Raw genomic sequence first — 17,908 nt, 5'->3', positions numbered from 1 at the left:
AGATGTATAGATTTTGCTATGCACCTAGATATTCTCTCCAATCCAAATTATAGGCTATTTGGCTTTTCGGCCCCAAGTTTAACCATTCGTTTTATTTAAAAATTTATGAAAAATATCACTTCTTTTGTTATGACTTGCTTTGTCAGTACAAATTCTTCAAAAATGACTCAAATTTGACTATATTTATATAAAATTTTTGAATAAAATGAATGGTCAAACTTGTTATTAAAAAAGTCAAACGATCTATAATTTGGAACAGAGCGAGTATATATTTTGTCTGGATGCATTGCAAAACATATATTTAGAAAAGCAAAATGGAGTAGGGACGGAGGGTGTATCTCACATAGCGGTAACGTGTGGCTGTAAACCATGATGCCCCGCCCTGCATTCTCCTACCCGCTATCCCACGTACGGCGGCAGCAGCAGCGGCAGCAGCAGGCCGCAGGCGGAATGGACGGACGCGCCGTTCCGTGTCTGGCGCTGCCGTCCTCGGTCGTCCTTCGCGGGTGCTAGGCCGCTTGTCGATCGCTGTCGCGTCGGCGGCAACTCCTCCGTGCGTAAACAAAGCGATCGACGACGCGTCACGGCGTGTTTGGGTTCGCGACGGAACGGCATGGTTTCGGACGCTGGTTTGCGCACCCAAGTTCTGCGCGGTGGGCCTGGGTGGGCAGTTTTACTTGTGCGCTTTTGGAGGGATTACGTAGCCTTCTCTCTTCATCCTCATCCGCGCACGAATAACAAAAGCAGCTTTCGCTTTCCCCTAAGAGCTGATAAAAGGGGCCGTAACCCCCCTGTGATAAGAAAATGGGGGCACGCCACACCCACAGTATTGTTTAAGCGGACTTGGCTTGGCCAACCTCTCACTCAACTGCTATGCTATCAGTCACAGACCACCGTACTCCGTAGACAAAAAAAAAGTAACTGCCATCGCTTTCCCAACGTTCATAAACAGAAAACAATAGTGCCATTTAATTGCCCCATGCACCACAAATATAGCTGCTGGAACGTGAGACGAGCCGTGCTCACACCGATCGAGCAATGCGAAGCCTACGGCATTTGCAGAAAAAAGTTAGGCTGGGCGAGATAGGACACACGATCGACGGCGCAGCATGTCGTGGCCGCCTGCAACGAAGGACCAGCAAAGATCCGGGCGAGGGTGGGCCGGAGCTCTCTGCCCGCCCGCCTGCCCATCATGTGCGGCTGCGTAACACAAGACCCACATCGCCCGCCGTGTTAGGTGTAAACACGGGCGCCCTCACACTCATAGCCACGTACCAGTACCACACGCGAACGCAAACTGCTCCGGTGCATCTCCAGCAACCGGCGGCGCTCCATTCGGTGGCACGCGCGCGCGCGCGCCCCCCACGCACGAGCCGACGCCCGCCCGCGTCCCGCGGGAGCCGGGAAACGGCCGCGGGAGCACGCCGGGAACCGCGGCGTGACCCCGAGAAACCGCCCAGCCACCCCGCAGGCCCGCACCATGCGCGCACAACACCGGGGTCAAAAAGTTGGCGCGCGCCCACGCCGCCACGCACGGCACACGGCCACCGCCTCGGACTCGCGCCCACCGCCCGGCGCTCGCCAATAACTGCAGCGACCAACCACGGCCGCCCGTCTCACGGCCACACGTCTCCCCGCCCCGCCCAATCCGCCGCCGCGCCGAGCACAGGAAAGAGAGGCCCGCCGCGCCGGGGAAGGGGTCGTCCCGGTCAAGGGGGGGACCGGCGCCGCGGCGGAAAAGGGCGCGGCCCCCGCCTTTTTCCCTCTACCGTCCGTGCGCCTGCCTCGCTCCTGCCGCGTCGCATCGCCGTCGCCGGCGCCTCTGGCACGCACCGCGCCGCACCGACCCGGCGGAGCCAAAACCCGAGAGGCCGCCCCACGCCGAAAACCACCGGGCGATTCCTTTTTTTTTCACCGGGTGGGAAAAGCCCTCCACGTTTTACGCCAGCGCGGCTGTTTGCACCCCCCCTCCACCCCCACGCCTTCCCGTTTCGAGCTTCCGCCACGCCTCTGTCCCTCCCTCCCTCTCTCTCGCTCGCTCGCTCGCTGGGCTCCTCACGCGCTCGCAGTCGTACACCAACCGGAGCCCTCTCGCGCCTCACGGGGGGCGCCGCGGCGACGCGAGGCGGAGGCCTGGCTAGGGTTAGGGTTCCCGGCCTAGCGAGCCCCACCCCCCGCGGTCCGATCCATGGACGGGGGCGCGGGCCCGGGCGCCGAGGTGCTGTCGCCCGGCGAGGCCGACTGGCCGCCCGAGCTCCGCCTCCCGCCGCCGCCGCCGCCCGCGCCGGCCTCGCGGCGCGGCTACGCGGCCCCCGCTCCCCACCTGCACATGCAGCTCCCTTCCGCTGCGGCGCCCAGAGAGGAGGAGCGGCCACCGCCTCGCCACGCGGAGGGGGGTTTTGACGACCGGCAGTTCCTCGGATCGATCATGGGGGGCGCGGCCCCGCAACAGCAGCAGCATCAGCAACCGCAGCCGCAGCCCGCGGCCGCCGCCGCGCCGGTGAAGAGGAAGAGGGGGAGGCCGCCGAAGAACAGGGACGGCGCGCCGCCGCCGGCCGCGCCCGCTCCGGTGAAGAAGAAGGACGAGGAGGTGGTGTGCTTCATCTGCTTCGACGGGGGCGACCTCGTGGTCTGCGACCGGAGGTACGTGTGATGGTGCCCATTTGCTGCTGTATATCCCGGAACGGTAATGCAGGTTGGAGTTTGGTTGCCCGTGCTGATAGGCGTCACTTGTGCCTTTAGGGGTTGCCCGAAGGTGTACCATCCTGCTTGCATCAAGCGTGACGAGTCCTTCTTCCGGTCTCGGGGCAAGTGGGATTGTGGTGAGCTTATTCTCTTCAACCCTGGCTTCTCTCTTTTCAATGTTGACTCATTTCTAGTAGAATAGATACCGACCAGTAGTGCAGAATTAATGCTCAAGTAGATGTTATTACTACTACTTTAACATGCCATGACTTTTGAGATAATGCAAGCAAAGATTGCTTTTGAAAAAATAGGAAATGTTTGCAAGAAATAAATGTACTCACATTCAAGCAAACGGATGGTAATTAATGCATATACTACCACATTAAATAAATCAGCCAGTTATGGTAATCTTGCCACCTCAGTCACCTCCAGCATGCAAATGGAAGATGATTTTATGTTACCATGTAGATGGGTAGGAGAGGGAAAAATTAGCAGTATAGAATTTTCCAGAATGGATCTTTGTTGCGGATTTTTAATAATCTGCTTAAGACCGGATTCAAAAGGGATTTATTGTACTTGGATTGACAGAGGAGAGAAGAATGTGTTCTTTTGGCACTATATTTTATCTGGGTAGGAGCTCAGCTACAAAAGCATCTTGTTTTGATGATTTATCACATTGATGAATTGTGATTGTGTGAATCATTACAATTCATGAGGGATACGTTTCATGTGTACTATTTTCTTGATGCCACACATGTCAGGGTGGCACATATGCAGCGGCTGTGAAAAGGCAGTACAATACATGTGCTATACCTGCACGTACTCCGTCTGCAAAGGGTGCATCAAACAAGGAAAATTCTTTGGTGTTAGAGGGAACAAGGGCTTCTGTGATACATGTTATGGTACAATATTGTTGATAGAATCCAAAGATGATGGTGCAAAGGTACCCTACGTTTCGTCCTATACTTTCCATTTCTTCAATAACGGAACGTTTTGTACACAAAAATATGTATAGGAAGAAAGTTATTCCTGCTCTCAGTGAAAAAGTAAATACAATCGAGTCAACAACATCAACAAAGCCTTTTAATCCCAAGCAAGTTGGGGTAGGCCAAATACAATCGAGTAATACCATTATTTGTCCCAAGCTTTATTTTGTGCTTCATTTGGGTCCTTGTACTTTTAAGTTTTGGCGATTGAGCGTTCAAACTTAAATGCATGATTAATAGATACTTACAGCTAGCAAGCTGACATGGCATACAAAAGTCATAAATTGGCACTGCAAGTGACTAAGGCAGCATGTCCATCGGTCGTGCTTACGTTCGAATCCAGATTATGACAACTTATATGGCAGGATCTGGCATATACTGCTATTTAATTTTTTATTGATCTCTTCTAGTGAGACATCAGACATGAATTTATGTTAATATCCCTTATTATACTGCAACTTTGCAATTTTCCTATCAAACACCATTCCTTTTCCTGATGTTTTTACATTGTGGTGTTTCCAAATCTGCTCTGGCCCCCTGTATTAGCTTCAAGTTGTAGGCAGGGGTTTCTTGACTTGATGTTAATTTACCATGCAAAAATTTAGTGTTAGCTCAAAGGAAGGATATATAATTATATATTGAGTAAAAGATATTAACATCACCTTTGAAACTCAAAATGTCGTAATATATTGATCTTTTTTTTTACCTGGGTGAACTAGATACTAAGTAATTTTTAGGAACTCATGCCTTAACTTAATGGACACTGATCCAGATAAATTCACTGCATTGGTAGTAAATTTGGTTAGTATTCTTCTGCTTTCAGCAGAGACCTTGCTTGAAACAAGCAGTACTATCTTTGATATATAAATGCTTTGATCAATAATTCCATCCTAGGTTTAGTTGCGCACATCTTGAAATAATCTGTTGGTCATCCTCTGACACACTTTTCAGGTTGGTGTTGATTTTGATGATAAAAATAGCTGGGAGTATCTTTTCAAGTTATATTGGTTGGATCTGAAAGGGAAGCATTTATTAACATTGGAAGAGCTAATCAGTGCCAAGAGCCATTGGAGTGTCCCTACTACTGCTGGTAGGAGAGAGAAAGAGGAGTCATCAGATGATTTATATGATGCAAATGATGATCAAGATGCTAGTTTTGACATCTCTTCGAGGAAACGAAGACGGAATAATTTTTCAGGAAAAAGAGGACAGAAACGCAAAAAGGACAGTAGTATTACTGCTAGGCAGTGTGGAATCTCAATCAACAGTGCTGCAAGCTTACCAAATGGATCGAAAAGTGGAGGGATGTCCTTGCCAGGTGTTACAGAATGGGCTTCATCTGAGCTATTGGAGTTCATTGGACACATGAGAAATGGTGATAGTTCCTATATTTCCCAGCCTGATGTCCAGGTTCTTTTGCTTGAATATATAAAGCAAAATAACCTCCGTGATCCTCACAGAAAAAGTCAGGTGATCTGTGATTCAAGGCTTAGCAATTTGTTTAGAAAACCACGTGTTGGTCATATTGAGATGTTGAAGCTTCTGGAGATGCATTATCTTGTGAAACAGACTCCAACGTTAAATGCAGATAGTCAACAAGCAGTTGATTCAGATTCTGCCGAAGCAGATGCTGGAGGATATAATGAGTTGATGGGTAAATTAAGTTCTGATAAGAGGAAGAAGGTTCATAAGAAGGGTGAAAGAGAACTGACAACTAATTTAGAGGACTATGTAGCCATTGACATGCACAATATCAATTTAATTTACTTGCGTCGGAGCTTGCTGGAGGATCTTATTGACAATGATGCTGCATTCTCTGAGAAAATTGCTGGCTCCTTTGTGAGGATAAGAATTTCTGGTCTTGGCAACAAGCAAGATATGTACCGTCTAGTGAAAGTTGTTGGTAAGAATACTGCTTCTACATACTCCCTCCTTCCACGTTTATAAGGCACACACACATATCAAGATTCAAACATTTCTATTTTTTTACCAAAAATTTGACTATTAATTTTTTATTTTTATAATGTAAAATTTATATGATTGAATTCGTAATCAAATATAGTTTACAATGATTATAAGTTTATAATCATAAGTGATATAATATATGATAAATAAATGGTCAAAGTATCATTTGGAAGATCGTGCCATGTTCCACTATGCCTTATAAACGTGGAAGGAGGGAGTAGTACAGAACTGAGCTACTAAATTCTTACGTAACCAGCGTTTTATTATATATGCAGGTACACCTAAGGTTGCAGAGCGATACAATATCGGTAAAAAGACAACAGATTATGCTCTTGAGATATCAAATTTAGATAAAAAAGAGGTTATCACAATGGATACGATCTCAAATCAGGATTTTACAGAGGTAAAAAGAATAATAAAACAAATCTGTGCTGATGCATGCAAGGAGATGCAGTGAGGCATTTATTTTTCAATACCTGGCTAGTATTCTAAAATGAACCTAACTGATTTGAAAATTGTTATATATTAGTATCTTTTTGTAGGCTAATTAACTCAGTATATACTTTTAGCAAAAATAAATGTTATTAGTTTATTACAAAAAAGTATTATTGATAGCTTTGCAGTTTGTTTGTTTAGGTACCGAAAATATTATAAATGGCTTTGCAGTTTGTAATGTTTTTTTAGCATAATCTGTATATTTAAAGTTTGCTTGAGCAATGGAAATCATTAGTTCAACCTAGACCTAGAGATATATTGTTATTCTTTTGGCTAGAATTGCTGGTGAAGCTGATTTGGATCTTAATTTAATAGCACAAATATACCAGCATTTGGTGGAGTATCATTGTAGTACTAACTTCATTTTTTGAACAGTCTACAGAATCTTATCTCAGTTGTTCCATTCAATCTGATGAAATACACAATGATGCTCATTTTCTTGAAGATTTAATCTGTTCTTGTTTTTGGCTAAATACCCTAATGATGTGGTATACTGTTTGCATTCCTGAGAAGTTGCTGGCAATTTAGAATTGCCCCATAGTGAATCTATTACTCTTTTATTATATACATGCTGGACTATTTTTTATTTTTTGCAGTTGTAATTTTTCTAGCTATTAAAATGTAATATCTCTGATTCTCCTTATTACTATAGCAGTGGAATATTTTCTTGTGCTTTCTTCTCTCTAAAATGTAGGTTTGCATGTGCTGTAGGAGGAATGCAAGCGCTTACGTCAGAGTATGAAGTTTGGTCTAACCACCCGGTTAAAAGTGGTACTGCTGTGATTCAATATATGATGGCGCATCTGATTCCCAAGTATATCAAATATGCATAGTCTGATATATCCTCTTTCCTTTTTATCAATTCAGGGAGACGTCTATGAGAAAGCTAAAATCTTCCAATCTCTGCGATTTAAAGATGTAAGCAAAATCTATCAAGGGACATTGGCTTTATGCTGAACCTTCATTGTTTAAGAATAACCTGACATTATTTGTTAAATTATTTTCCAGTGGTTGGAAAATGAGAAGCAGAGGCTGAGCCATCTTCGTGATCGTGCTAGTGAAACTGGACGTCGAAAGCAATATCCTTTTCTTGCAGTAATGTGCTACTGTTCTTTTTTTTTATTTCTTTCTGCCCCTTTGTTCCTGGGGACCATTTGTTTTGGATATATCATCTAGCGTGTTGAAGTATAAGTGAATTGCCCACCTCTTCCCATCAGCTTAAGCTTTTGGGTTGAATTGGTTTGTGCATGCAACTTAATATGGTATCAGGGCCAGAGATCTTGAGTTCCAATCCTGGCGGGCATGCTTAAATAAAATAATCGCAGCCGACTCCTATTTCCACATTTGAGGCCTGGCGGAGCCTGCACCTTGGGGGGGGGGGGTTGAAGTATAAGATGCAACTCAATATGTAGCAGTTCGCTGTTTTTTGTCACCATTGTATGCTTAGTTGCATATGCTTGATGGAGAGTCGGAAAAAAACCCTTTAATTCATGGAAACTGTTATTTGGCATTGGTATTTTGGTGAGAACATGGAAACTCACAGTTCTCTTTATTGAAGTTTCAGCAAAACCTCTCTGAGAATACGCTTTTATGGATATGCTAAAGTTTCAGAAAAGAACTTCTTGAGAATATGCTTTTATGGGTTTGCTAAGTACCTTGGGTTTCATACTAATCTGGAGAAGTTCAGCTATAAATTTTCAGAAAAGTTTTCTTATGTCCATTAGGATATTCCTCTTTTCCTTCACTTTTTTGCACATTTGAATTGGCCTGCTAGCTTTGTCTTTTCATTCTCTTTGAATTCTGACTGCTGAGATATTTGCTAAAGATTTTCTATCACTACATCTTTTGACAAATACAATTAAAATTTTATTGAACTGAGATGATACATCTGATAGAAGCTCAAAGATTTTATGCTATGATGTTCTTTTGATTATTGTGGTTTTGATGTCAGAATCTTGTTAAAAGAATTGTCTTAGAATTTATTTTGTACCCTTAAGTGTCCTAAGGCTCCATCTTGCCTATGCCAATTATGATTGGCATAAAAATGCTCTTAGTGATCATCATTTTTTGATCCTTAACTGTATCATACACTGAGAGTGTGTGTAGAGAAGTTGCAGCTTCTGGACACTCCTGAAGAAAAAGCCCGAATGATTAATGAAGTGCCAGAAGTACATGTTGATCCCCACATGGCTCCAAATTATGAATCTGCTGAAGAACAGGATTATAAGAAAGCCGGTACTAAATCTACCTGAACTGTTCCTATTCTATAATGATGTGCTGTGGTTATATTGAACTTTTGCAAATTTGCTTGTTGATTTTGTATGCAGTTGATCGGACAATAAATAAGAATGGACAAGATCTAGGAAGAAAAGGAGCACAATCGAATTCTGGGGAGAATCATATGCAGAAATGCCTGGATGGAAGCAGTTACACCAGTAGTGCACTAAAAGAGGATGTAGGCCATAAATCAGGAGCAGGAAGTAACATTAATTTAAACAAGGCAGCAGAGCCTGCATTGCTTGGGGCTGTATCAAATAACACTGAGCCAGAACAAGTTTGGCTCTACAAGGATCCTAAGGGAATTGTTCAGGGGCCGTTTACTCTTTCGCAGTTATCCAAGTGGGTAGGTTACTTCCCACGCGACCTGAGAATATGGCTCACATTTGAGAGTGAAGAGAACTCGCTTCTGTTGACTGAAGTGCTCAAGAAACAGCAGACAGATTTCGTTCAGTCTTCAGCACTCTCTACCAGTGATAAATCAATATGGGCAGGCACAGGGCAAGAAAGAATCAACTCAGATTTAGTTGCAAATAGATCTTCCTCCCCTATTGGTTATAATGCCGCGTATTCTTATGCACCATCTAGGCAGTTTGCTGAGGGTTCTCATACTACAAAAGAAGATCCAAAGTCTCTGGGTGCAACTTTACCATGGAGGTCACTGAATGATGGTCACACTTTGCAGGGCCAGGTCCAGCATCAGGTTAGCTATTCATCAACCATTCTATCTTCAGCAGGTTCATCTGCACCACCTAGCTCTCATGATGAGAGGGTCCCAAATGAACGGGTTGGTGAATGGAACAGTTGTCAGGACAATGGTGGTATGTGGAATTCAACCATAGCGCTCATGAATGATAGTCACAAGAGTAATGTGGAGCAGCATCCTGACGGTTGTTTTATGGATGACCAATTGCAAACTGACTCTACGAGTAATCGGCATAAAGTCTCAGTTCTTACTGCACAACAATCTGAGAGGGACCCTGCTACTTCTCATAGTACTACAAGTCTGCCAGAGTTCAAAGCCATGTGCCAGCAGGAACGCTGTTACTGGAGTTCAGCAATAAATGCTGGCGCTCATGACCTAGCAAAGCCTGAGAGCTGTTCTCCAACAAATCCTGTTGAAGACAGAGATTCGAGTTCTGCTTCTGTTGTGTCTATTCAGTCTGCGTCTACCTCAAATTCTATTAAGACTGAGGCAACCACGAATCAGCATAAATCATGCCGACCTGACGCATCGAATGCACCATTTGATCAGCTTCCTGAACCTAAAAGTGGCCCGGTGTTTTCCTCAAAGACTCAAGATGTTGAGTCTGAGTACCCTAGTCCAACCCCAAAACTGGAGAGGAAGGAGCCTTCCATGAACCACTCAGGATCAACATCAGTAGCACCTGAAGATTTAGCTACAAACACATGCGTCTACTCTTCAATATCTTTTGTATCAGAACCGTTGGGCCAACCTGCTAGTAAAATTGATAGCTTGCTACTCAAGGAAAGATCATGTCTAGAAGAAAGACATTTAAGAGATAGGGAAACTTTCACTCAAACGAAGCATCTATTTGAAGAGACTACAGTAAAGAGAAACAACAAACTGGTTAATCCTGTATCTGATGCTGAAGGGATTGCTGTATCAGATGTGTTGGAATCGTTAACGGAACAAAGCTGTGAAAAATATAGTATGCATGAAGCTGCGCCTTCAGAAAATTTTGTGCCAGCTTCAGCTGAGGAAGAACAACCACAATGCTCTAGTCCTATTGCATTGTCGCCTTGGGGTGAACAAAGTTACTATCAGGGTGAAGCTGTTGATTCTGCTCTGTGGGGTGTACAAGATGACCCTGGAAATGACATGTGGTCAATGCCTTCACCAACACCTGCTCTCCAACCTTCCTCAGGTTAAGAAGAATGCCTACTATTTTCTATGTTTGCTTCCTTGACAACTTTTAATCTTACAAAATCTTCTACAGGTCTTGGAGCTGATGGAAAAGATGTTTCATGCATCATAGAGGAGGTGATAGCAGACCAAGGAAATAATATTTTTGTTGAAACTTTACCAACACAAGGGGAGAAAAAGATGCGACAGGGAAACTCAAGTGCCTCCACAGGTCCTGGAGAAACAGAGAAGGTAATGCTATTCAAATATCTAACTGGAGTAAGCTTCCCACTGATTCATCTTTTGACTAGAGAAAAATCTTAATGTGTTTTAACTAAAGAACATAGCGCTTCTGATTCTTTCAGGTAAAACCAAAATCAATTGCTGCATCAGGTCCATCCCTAGATGGGAGCACAAAAGCTTCAGATTGGCAACCCTCAGGCTCATCTCTGGTGAGGAGTGCAAAAGCTTCAGGTTGGAGACCACCAGCTTTATCTCTTGAAGGGGTTACTAATGATTCAGGTTCGCAACCATCATGTCCCTCTACACAAGGGAGCACAAAAGCTTCAGGTTGGCAGCGATCAAGTTCATCTCCAGATGGAAGCAGAAAAGCCTCAGGTTGGCAGCGATCAAATTCATCTCCAGATGGGAGCAGAAAAGCCTCAGGTTGGCAAGCACCAGTTTTTTCTGTAGAGGGGAGTGCAAAATCTGCATGGTGCCGATCAAGTACATCGCCAGATGGGAGCAGAAAAGCTTCAGGTTGGCAAAGGTCAGGTTCTTTCACCCATGGAAGTGCAAAAGCTTCTGGCTGGCAACCCTCAGGTTCTTCTGCAGATGGGAGCACAAAAGTTGATGGTCGGCAACGAACAAGTTCATCTCCTGAGGGAACCAGAAAATCTTCAGGTTTGCATTGGTCAGGTCGTGAGAGCTCAAAGGTTAATTCGGCCTCTGGTGCCGGCAAAAGCTGTAAATCGTCTAGTCACCAAGCGACTACACCAACAGGCAGGCACTCTGTGGAAGCCCACCAAGCTACTACACCAACAGGCAGGCACTATGTGGAAGCCCCAAAGAGACAGGGAAACAGTGATAATAGTACTTCTGTCTGGGACGAAGCTCTCGGAAACTCTCGGGAACTGTCAAAGAGACAGGGAAATGGCGACAAGAATGCAGGTTGGGGAGAGGCTCTAGGAAGCAATAGGAGCTGGCATTCATCCTCTGGCAATGCCAGTCGGGGCAGCCACCATGACAGGCACTCCCATGGCACCGAATTCCGGCAGGGCAGCTCAAACCACCCTCGGAGGTACGACCACCGTCATGATCATGGCAGCGGTGGGTCATCCAGGTCGTCGTCGAGAGGGCAGCCCCAAAGAGGGGTCTGCAAATACTACGAGAATGGCCACTGCTGGAAGGGTTCGAAGTGCCAGTACCTCCACCGTTGATCTCCGCGGTAGCAAAACGATGCGCCATGTCTCGTCGGCTTCAAATTTTTGTATAGGCTCATATGGTCACCTAATCAAATTGTAGTCAGTATAGGAGCAAAGCTTTATTAACCGTGTTGCCCCACCAGGTTGTTAGTAGTGTATATCCATCACAGTAGGAATACGATTAAACTAGGATTTGAAGCTTATAGGGCCCACTAATTTGTGGCCGTGTAGGTAGGTACTCCAACTCCACTTTTGAAGGGTGAATGCAACGTTCTGTTCGGTTAAACGGAGCAGCTTCTGGTGGGCGGCTAAGTGCTGACGATCGACGTGTGAACCTACTGCCTAGCTGTAGCGAGTCGCGACACGACCTTCACCCTCACGGTACCTTACTCTGTTCGGCTGCAATTAGTTAATAATATTTTTCTCTCACACCAAACCAGCCATCAGTCATATTTCAACCAGCAGTATTTTTCTCTCATAACAAATCAACATCAACCACAGCCAGCCGAACAGAGTCGGTTAAATACTAACTTCTGAAGAAGGCACAACCCGTGTCCTCGGGACGATGTCGCTTGCGGTTTCACCATGGCACCGCCCGTGTCGACGTGGCCAGGCTCACGACGGCGCCCGGCCGGAGGCACCATCTCCGGGCACCGGAGCACCCATCATGCAACCAATGCTGAGGTAGAGGCAGTCCGGCAAAGTTGTCACTAAGATCAAGTGAGTATCATTTGTTTCTATACAAGTCGTAAAAGGCACATCATTAGCACAGCGATTTCAGGCGTATTCCTCTCACAAATCATCCCTTTATTTACTACAACCCGTCGCTGAATTCCACCGGCGACTGTGCAGACGACGAACCGGGCATGGATCCCTGCAGCAGCTATTTTGCCCTGGGCGTGCAGGGATGGAACACTGGGAAGTAGCTGTTGAGCTCAAGGTGGCCCAGAATTTCCTGGACAAGCGAGCGGTAGGAGGAGTGCCCAAAGACGAGCTCGGTGACATCAACCTGTGCATCCAGCAGTAAATCCAGGTAAATGGATGCACAGCACAGAGGAGTACGTTTTACTGATCAGTTGGATGCCAAGTGAGGCTTACGTTTTCTACTCCGGGGACCTGGACGGCCTGGATGCCGGCCAGTCCTTGCGTGAGCAGGCTGCAAGGAAGCTGTTCATCAGTCACCGCCAGCACAGACCAAAAGTATGAGCTCCGAAATGCTAGCACGAGTGGGATTGTACCTGGCGCGAAACGTGATGCCGAGAATCCAGTCGTTTGTGGAGTAGACGTTCACGAATCTGCCAGCAACCATCTGCGAAGACACAAGGCCATTGGGAGAAATGGTGTTTTCTTCAGGGAGGAAGCTTTCGTCACTGCGTTGTTTGGAGCAACATAACAGAATTTGCAGAGGAGGAAACACGCTCAGATTCATCGTACCTTCCTGGCTGACTCCCACATCTCACCTTGAACTGAAACTGGTGCGCCTATGAGCACAGCTCTCTCAACGATTCCCTCTGTCCATCACAAACATGTTAGCAGTGTAAGCTAAAGATTGACTTGAAATGTTCCTCTCGCAGAAAAAAAAAAGGTTTGCAGTGTCCAGCAGGCATTTACAGGTACCGTTATTTCCCAATTGCGCCAACTCCTGCAAGCAATTGAACACAACACGAGCTCCTAGCGAAAACCCGACCAGAGTGACAGGCCTGGAATGATTTGGGTACCGGTGTGGATATTAGCTCCATTAAGACAGTGAAGTTGATTTGCGGAAGAAAGTACACGGCAGGAGCAAGAACCTGCTTCCTTGCAATCCGTTGAGCAGAACATCAGCAAGCATTTTCCCAGTTTTATCTGACCTGGATGAATATACCAGATTGAGTTGTGAACATAACAGCTAGTATTCCACTAGACTAGGCTAAATTTAAGAAATAATACAAAATTTAATAGTTCTCTTATGTTACAATATAGTGACATTCAGTTTCACACAGCTCAACAATTTACATCGTATATAAAAGCGCTAAAATGATAATCAGATGCTGGCCAATTAGAGTTCAAAATGGCACCTGTCAATAGCGACAGCCCATTTGCTGTCGATGAAGTCTGCAGCAGAAACTAAGGTAGCAGGCCATGCAAATGCTGAAATGATACCACTTAACACAGTCTGCATTGCACCTTCCCTCATCAACTCCAATGCAACTCCTGCAGTGATAACCAGATTGTTTTATTAATATAATGGTTAAGTGCAATTATGTGCTCAAGTGAAAATTACTTGAGGCTAGCCAATCCTGTATTGCTGTGCTGACGCCAATTACATGCTTAGACTCCCACTGCAGAATGTACCTGCCAATATCAGCAAGAATTTCATCTATCCTCTAGTTATGCAAGACAATCTTATAAATAATTATGCATTGCAAGCTATTTTTCACACACATAATAGCCATGCGTCACTCATCTCTATCCATGCTATCTGAACTCTATATGTTTATTCAGAATGCATTGTGTTTAGTCATGGTTTTTTACTTCTGTAATATGAAACTACATAAGAAATAGGTACCTCTCTAAGTTAGTTTTCCATCCTTCCCATGGCTTCGAATAATCTTCCTCCGTAAAAGCAAATCCAGAAATACATATGCCAACTGCTAGGCGCTGGAAGACAAAAACATTCATGAATAGATAATCTGATCAATAAACTTCATTCCCATATTTTTTGGGGGTCCTAAAAGACAATAGAGAATAGCGCTGTGTGCCGCCTTGGACCATTTGAGCATCAAAGTCACACTGCACATAGAAGCAGAACAAAAACTCACACCCTGGCTATGGTTCTCGCCGATGGCCTTGAACTCAAATTCTTTAACATTCCCAATTCGTGTGGCCATTTTGGTCCCAGTCAACCCAGCTCCAGCAGCTGATTTCAAAATTTAGATGATGATTGATTACTACTTATTTACGCATGTCTGAATTGGCATTAATCTAGAGGCAAAAATCAAGAAAAAGAAAGTGAAATTAGCAAAGTATCGCCACTAATACTCGAAAACATTCAGGCGCTCACCTCCAAACGATGCTGCGACTGCTACAGAACCAGCAGTGTGCCCAGCAGCAGTAGCTATAGCAGCAAAACCACTTGCTCCGATTATAGGTACAAGTGTATGCAATGTTGGAACTAGAGCAGTGAACCCTGCAGCAATTGCTGGGGCTGCTAAACCTGTCGTCGGATTAGCAGAAAAGTTCAGCAAACTTGAGCATTTAGAGTACACAACCATGCGAATTCAGTTCATACCCCCAGATATAGCCATCAACGTTCCTCCTGTCAGCGCGGCTGCGCCGATGATCCCGCCGCGCTTCCAGTTCTCCCATCTGCTTCTCGGCGACGAATTCTCACGTGACTGTTCCTCCTCCTTCGCTGCAGCCATAGCAGAGCAAGCAACCATTATCTCGACAGCTTCCTACAATGCCAAGATGCCCAATCACAAAGCTGTACACGAGGGGATGCGACAATTAATGTTGTCTCTTGGCAGTGGAGAATGAATGGCGGCATGGCTCAAAGGACTGACCATCTTGCTCCACTTGACGTCGAGCCACGTCGCGAGCAGCCGCAGCGCGACGCGGTGGCGGGCGTCGTAGCCCTTGGTGACGCGCGGGGAGCCCATGCCCTCCTCGGCCATGTTCACGTCGGCGACGCACGCCGAGAGGAGCATGTACAGCGCCGCCATCTTCCGGTGGTCCTTGCTGCGCGCCGACGACGCCGGGTCGCCGTCGCCGGAGCTGCAGCTCGCTGATCTGAGTGCCTCGGCCGCCGACTCGATGATGCCGCACTCCAGGCCCATCGCCATGGCGTCGACGGCCTTGGCGAGCGCCAGCTCCTGGTCGGATCTCTCGGACCGGGCCTTCTCGTCGTCGTCTTCGTCCTCGAAGATTTTTCGAAGAAACTGCATCAGGACGCGCATGGGTCAAGACGAATTGCCGCTAAAACGATGTGAATTCAGAACTAATTAAATCTTTTTATTTCGCATGCGTTTCGTTGGGTGCGTACGGCGCCAATGTGGTGCTTGGGATCAGAGGACGCGGCCGTCTTCTCCACCCCGGGCCAGGCCTTTGGGTCGATCTCAAGAAACCTACAAGAAACGCACGAGAACCCCTCACGGATCATGCATTGTCAGATGGAGAATGCGAGCATGCACTGGGGAAGAATGGAGAGGCCGGCCATGGTACGGTCGATCCTCACCTGAGGACGGGGCGGAGGAGGCCGCGGGATTCGTGGGTCCAGAGGTCGCGGGCGTCGGGTTCGACGGCGGTGGCCTCGTCAGGGTGGGGCTCGTCGTCGAGGCCGTGGGAGCCGAGGAGGACGGTCTGGTGGGTCTGCGCCTGGCGGAGCGCGAGCGCCAGGAGCGCCCCCGCCGCGTACCGCTGCGTCTGGCCCAGCGTCGACGAGGCCATGGCCGCTGCCTGGTGGGGACCCGATCTTCGGCGAGTGCGCGGCGGGCGGCCGCGGGGTGGTGGCTGCCTGCTTGCTCGGGTTGGCAGGAGACGTGGCGCGCGCGGGTGGTCGATCCCTGGTGGGGGCGCCGCGGTTTTGGTGCGGTTTCGGTCGGCATATGGGCCGGGCCGTGCCCGTGGCCTGTGGGCCGCCTGCCGGGAAGCCCAAAATTGCAGCCCAGCGATATTTTGGGCTGCACTCAAGGACGCCCCGATCCGGCCCTTGACACTCCCTGTCTGTTCAGCCCAATTCTTCAGCACGGTGTCTGCCGTGGGCCCGTGGAATTTTCTTCTCGTCGAAACGAAACCACCGCGGGCTGGCGGCGCTGGCCGAGCAGTACGGCGGGCTGCTGCACCTCCGGCGCGGCTGGGCTGGCTGCACACGTACGCGTTCGCGGTGTCGACGCCGGCCCGAGTACGCGCGCGAGGTGCTGCCGGCGCAGGACGGGCGCGTTTTCGAACCGCCCCGCCGCCATCGCCATGGCGTACCTGACCGACGACCGCGCCGACATGGCGTTCGCGCAATACGGCAGATGCGCAAAAGCTGCGCGTGAAGAAGCTCTCCAGCGGTCCAGCCGGCGGCACGCGGAGACGTGGGTGGCCATGCGCGACGAGTCCGCGGCGCTGGTGCGCGCCGCGCCGTCCAGCGGCGGCGAGGCCGTGGACCTGGGCGAGCTCATCTTCAACCTGACCAAGAACGTCGTCTTCCACGCCGATCGACTCAATCATACTACCAAATTAAAAGTGAAGTATCACATCGTTCTATACGGCTTCTAATTACGTCTGATTTCAGAGGCAGAGCGCTCAAGTTGGTTCAACCGCTCCCGGCGTACTACGTCCTGTTCGTTGGACGCCGCTGTCACGACGTGCTTGCGCATTTCGCGGGCGAGAGAGAGGACGAACGCCGGTGGGCGACAAGGTCCCAGCCAAGCCTTCCTCCCTAGGGATGGATCACGGCCGCTCTCATGGATGTTTCCATCATCTTTTTTTTCCCCCTTCGCCGAGCCTTTCCGACAGCTCCAGATCTCGTGGCTGGGAGCAGAGCCTGTCCTCGGCCGGAAGGATCGGCGACAAAGAGAGGGGCTGACCTCTGGGTGCCTGGCCATGTTATCCGATGCCGATTCGTGTGCGCCCCCACCGAACGAGAAAAAAGGCGAGTGCTGCCCGGCCGCGTCGGCTGTTTTTTTTTTTTTTTTTTTTTTTTTTTGTGAAGTAAGGCCGCGTCGGCTGTTAAATCAGGGTTGGTGGTAGGATGACGGATGACCGACCGGATCAAAATGTTCAGACGACACAATATTCGGAAGATCGTTGGAGCGATTGAGCGAGAAACCAGTTACTGATAGAGGCGTGTGGTAGTAAAGATGATCGCTGGGCGTCGAGTCCTTTGGAGAGAGAGACGTCGCAGCACTTGACTTGCGAGCAGCATCCGATATCCACAAATCACAATCCGGTCTAGCGGCGCAAATCGGTGATCCGCACCTCTAATATACTCTTTAATTCAAATATTTATACTATTTTTTAAATTAGAATTTTATTTTGAAGAAGCAGTACAGATATTTGAACAAAGAGGACTGGAAGCACACGAAAGATCACTGATTTACACCCGCACGTAATCCAATCGCGCTAGAGTCTACGACTCGACGTACGTTGTGCATGACAGGTAATTTTCATTCAAACGTGCAATGCAATTTAAAAGCACAATCCACATTATTGTTTGTATCGTACAAGCTTATCTTCGGGAA

General features: G+C 47.5%; 2 protein-coding genes across 3 annotated transcripts; one reads left to right on the top strand and one right to left on the bottom strand.

Annotated features, from left to right (window-relative positions):
* The first annotated feature begins 1,985 nt into the window (after nt 1-1,985).
* LOC120650539 lies at nt 1,986-11,985 on the top strand. Of its 2 annotated transcripts, XM_039927696.1 has the most exons (13): nt 1,986-2,643; nt 2,743-2,822; nt 3,447-3,628; nt 4,623-5,574; nt 5,912-6,039; nt 6,843-6,902; nt 6,999-7,049; nt 7,140-7,210; nt 8,221-8,366; nt 8,459-10,297; nt 10,370-10,527; nt 10,641-11,298; nt 11,413-11,985. In XM_039927696.1, the coding sequence occupies exons 1-13, from the start codon at nt 2,189-2,191 to the stop codon at nt 11,712-11,714; spliced, it is 5,082 nt and encodes a 1,693-aa protein (XP_039783630.1). In that variant the 5' UTR covers nt 1,986-2,188; the 3' UTR covers nt 11,715-11,985. The 2 variants fall into 2 exon arrangements, with proteins under 2 accessions (XP_039783630.1, XP_039783629.1); XM_039927695.1 differs by having other exon boundaries at nt 10,641-11,985.
* Nucleotides 11,986-12,211: 226 nt separating this feature from the next.
* LOC120648559 (transmembrane and coiled-coil domain-containing protein 4-like) lies at nt 12,212-16,127 on the bottom strand. Its single transcript, XM_039925307.1, has 15 exons — nt 15,916-16,127; nt 15,724-15,805; nt 15,245-15,619; nt 14,971-15,136; nt 14,743-14,895; nt 14,501-14,598; nt 14,248-14,339; nt 13,963-14,033; nt 13,757-13,892; nt 13,490-13,549; nt 13,317-13,399; nt 13,134-13,210; nt 12,938-13,008; nt 12,798-12,855; nt 12,212-12,708 (listed from the first exon to the last, which is right to left on the bottom strand). The coding sequence occupies exons 1-15, from the start codon at nt 16,125-16,127 to the stop codon at nt 12,583-12,585; spliced, it is 1,860 nt and encodes a 619-aa protein (XP_039781241.1). The 3' UTR covers nt 12,212-12,582.
* Between the last annotated feature and the right edge of the window lie 1,781 nt (nt 16,128-17,908).

The sequence above is a fragment of the Panicum virgatum genome, chromosome 9K (assembly GCF_016808335.1).
Source record: "Panicum virgatum strain AP13 chromosome 9K, P.virgatum_v5, whole genome shotgun sequence".
NCBI lineage: Eukaryota > Viridiplantae > Streptophyta > Magnoliopsida > Poales > Poaceae > Panicum > Panicum virgatum.
The sequence above is the reverse complement of the archived record's forward strand: the minus strand, read 5'-3'. Positions and strand labels throughout refer to the sequence as shown.

Bases quoted from the DNA above. Each gene is read 5' to 3' on its own strand.
- LOC120650539 (XM_039927695.1), top strand. From the start codon at position 2,189: ATGGACGGGGGCGCGGGCCCGGGCGCCGAGGTGCTGTCGCCCGGCGAG. The intron at 6,040-6,842 runs GTAAAAAGAATA...CATGTGCTGTAG, and splicing joins CAAATCAGGATTTTACAGAG to GAGGAATGCAAGCGCTTACG. The intron at 7,050-7,139 runs GTAAGCAAAATC...ATTATTTTCCAG, and splicing joins AATCTCTGCGATTTAAAGAT to TGGTTGGAAAATGAGAAGCA.
- LOC120648559 (XM_039925307.1), bottom strand. From the start codon at position 16,127: ATGGCCTCGTCGACGCTGGGCCAGACGCAGCGGTACGCGGCGGGGGCG. The intron at 14,896-14,970 runs GTATGAACTGAA...ATCCGACGACAG, and splicing joins GTTGATGGCTATATCTGGGG to GTTTAGCAGCCCCAGCAATT. The intron at 14,034-14,247 runs GTACCTATTTCT...TGATATTGGCAG, and splicing joins TGGAAAACTAACTTAGAGAG to GTACATTCTGCAGTGGGAGT.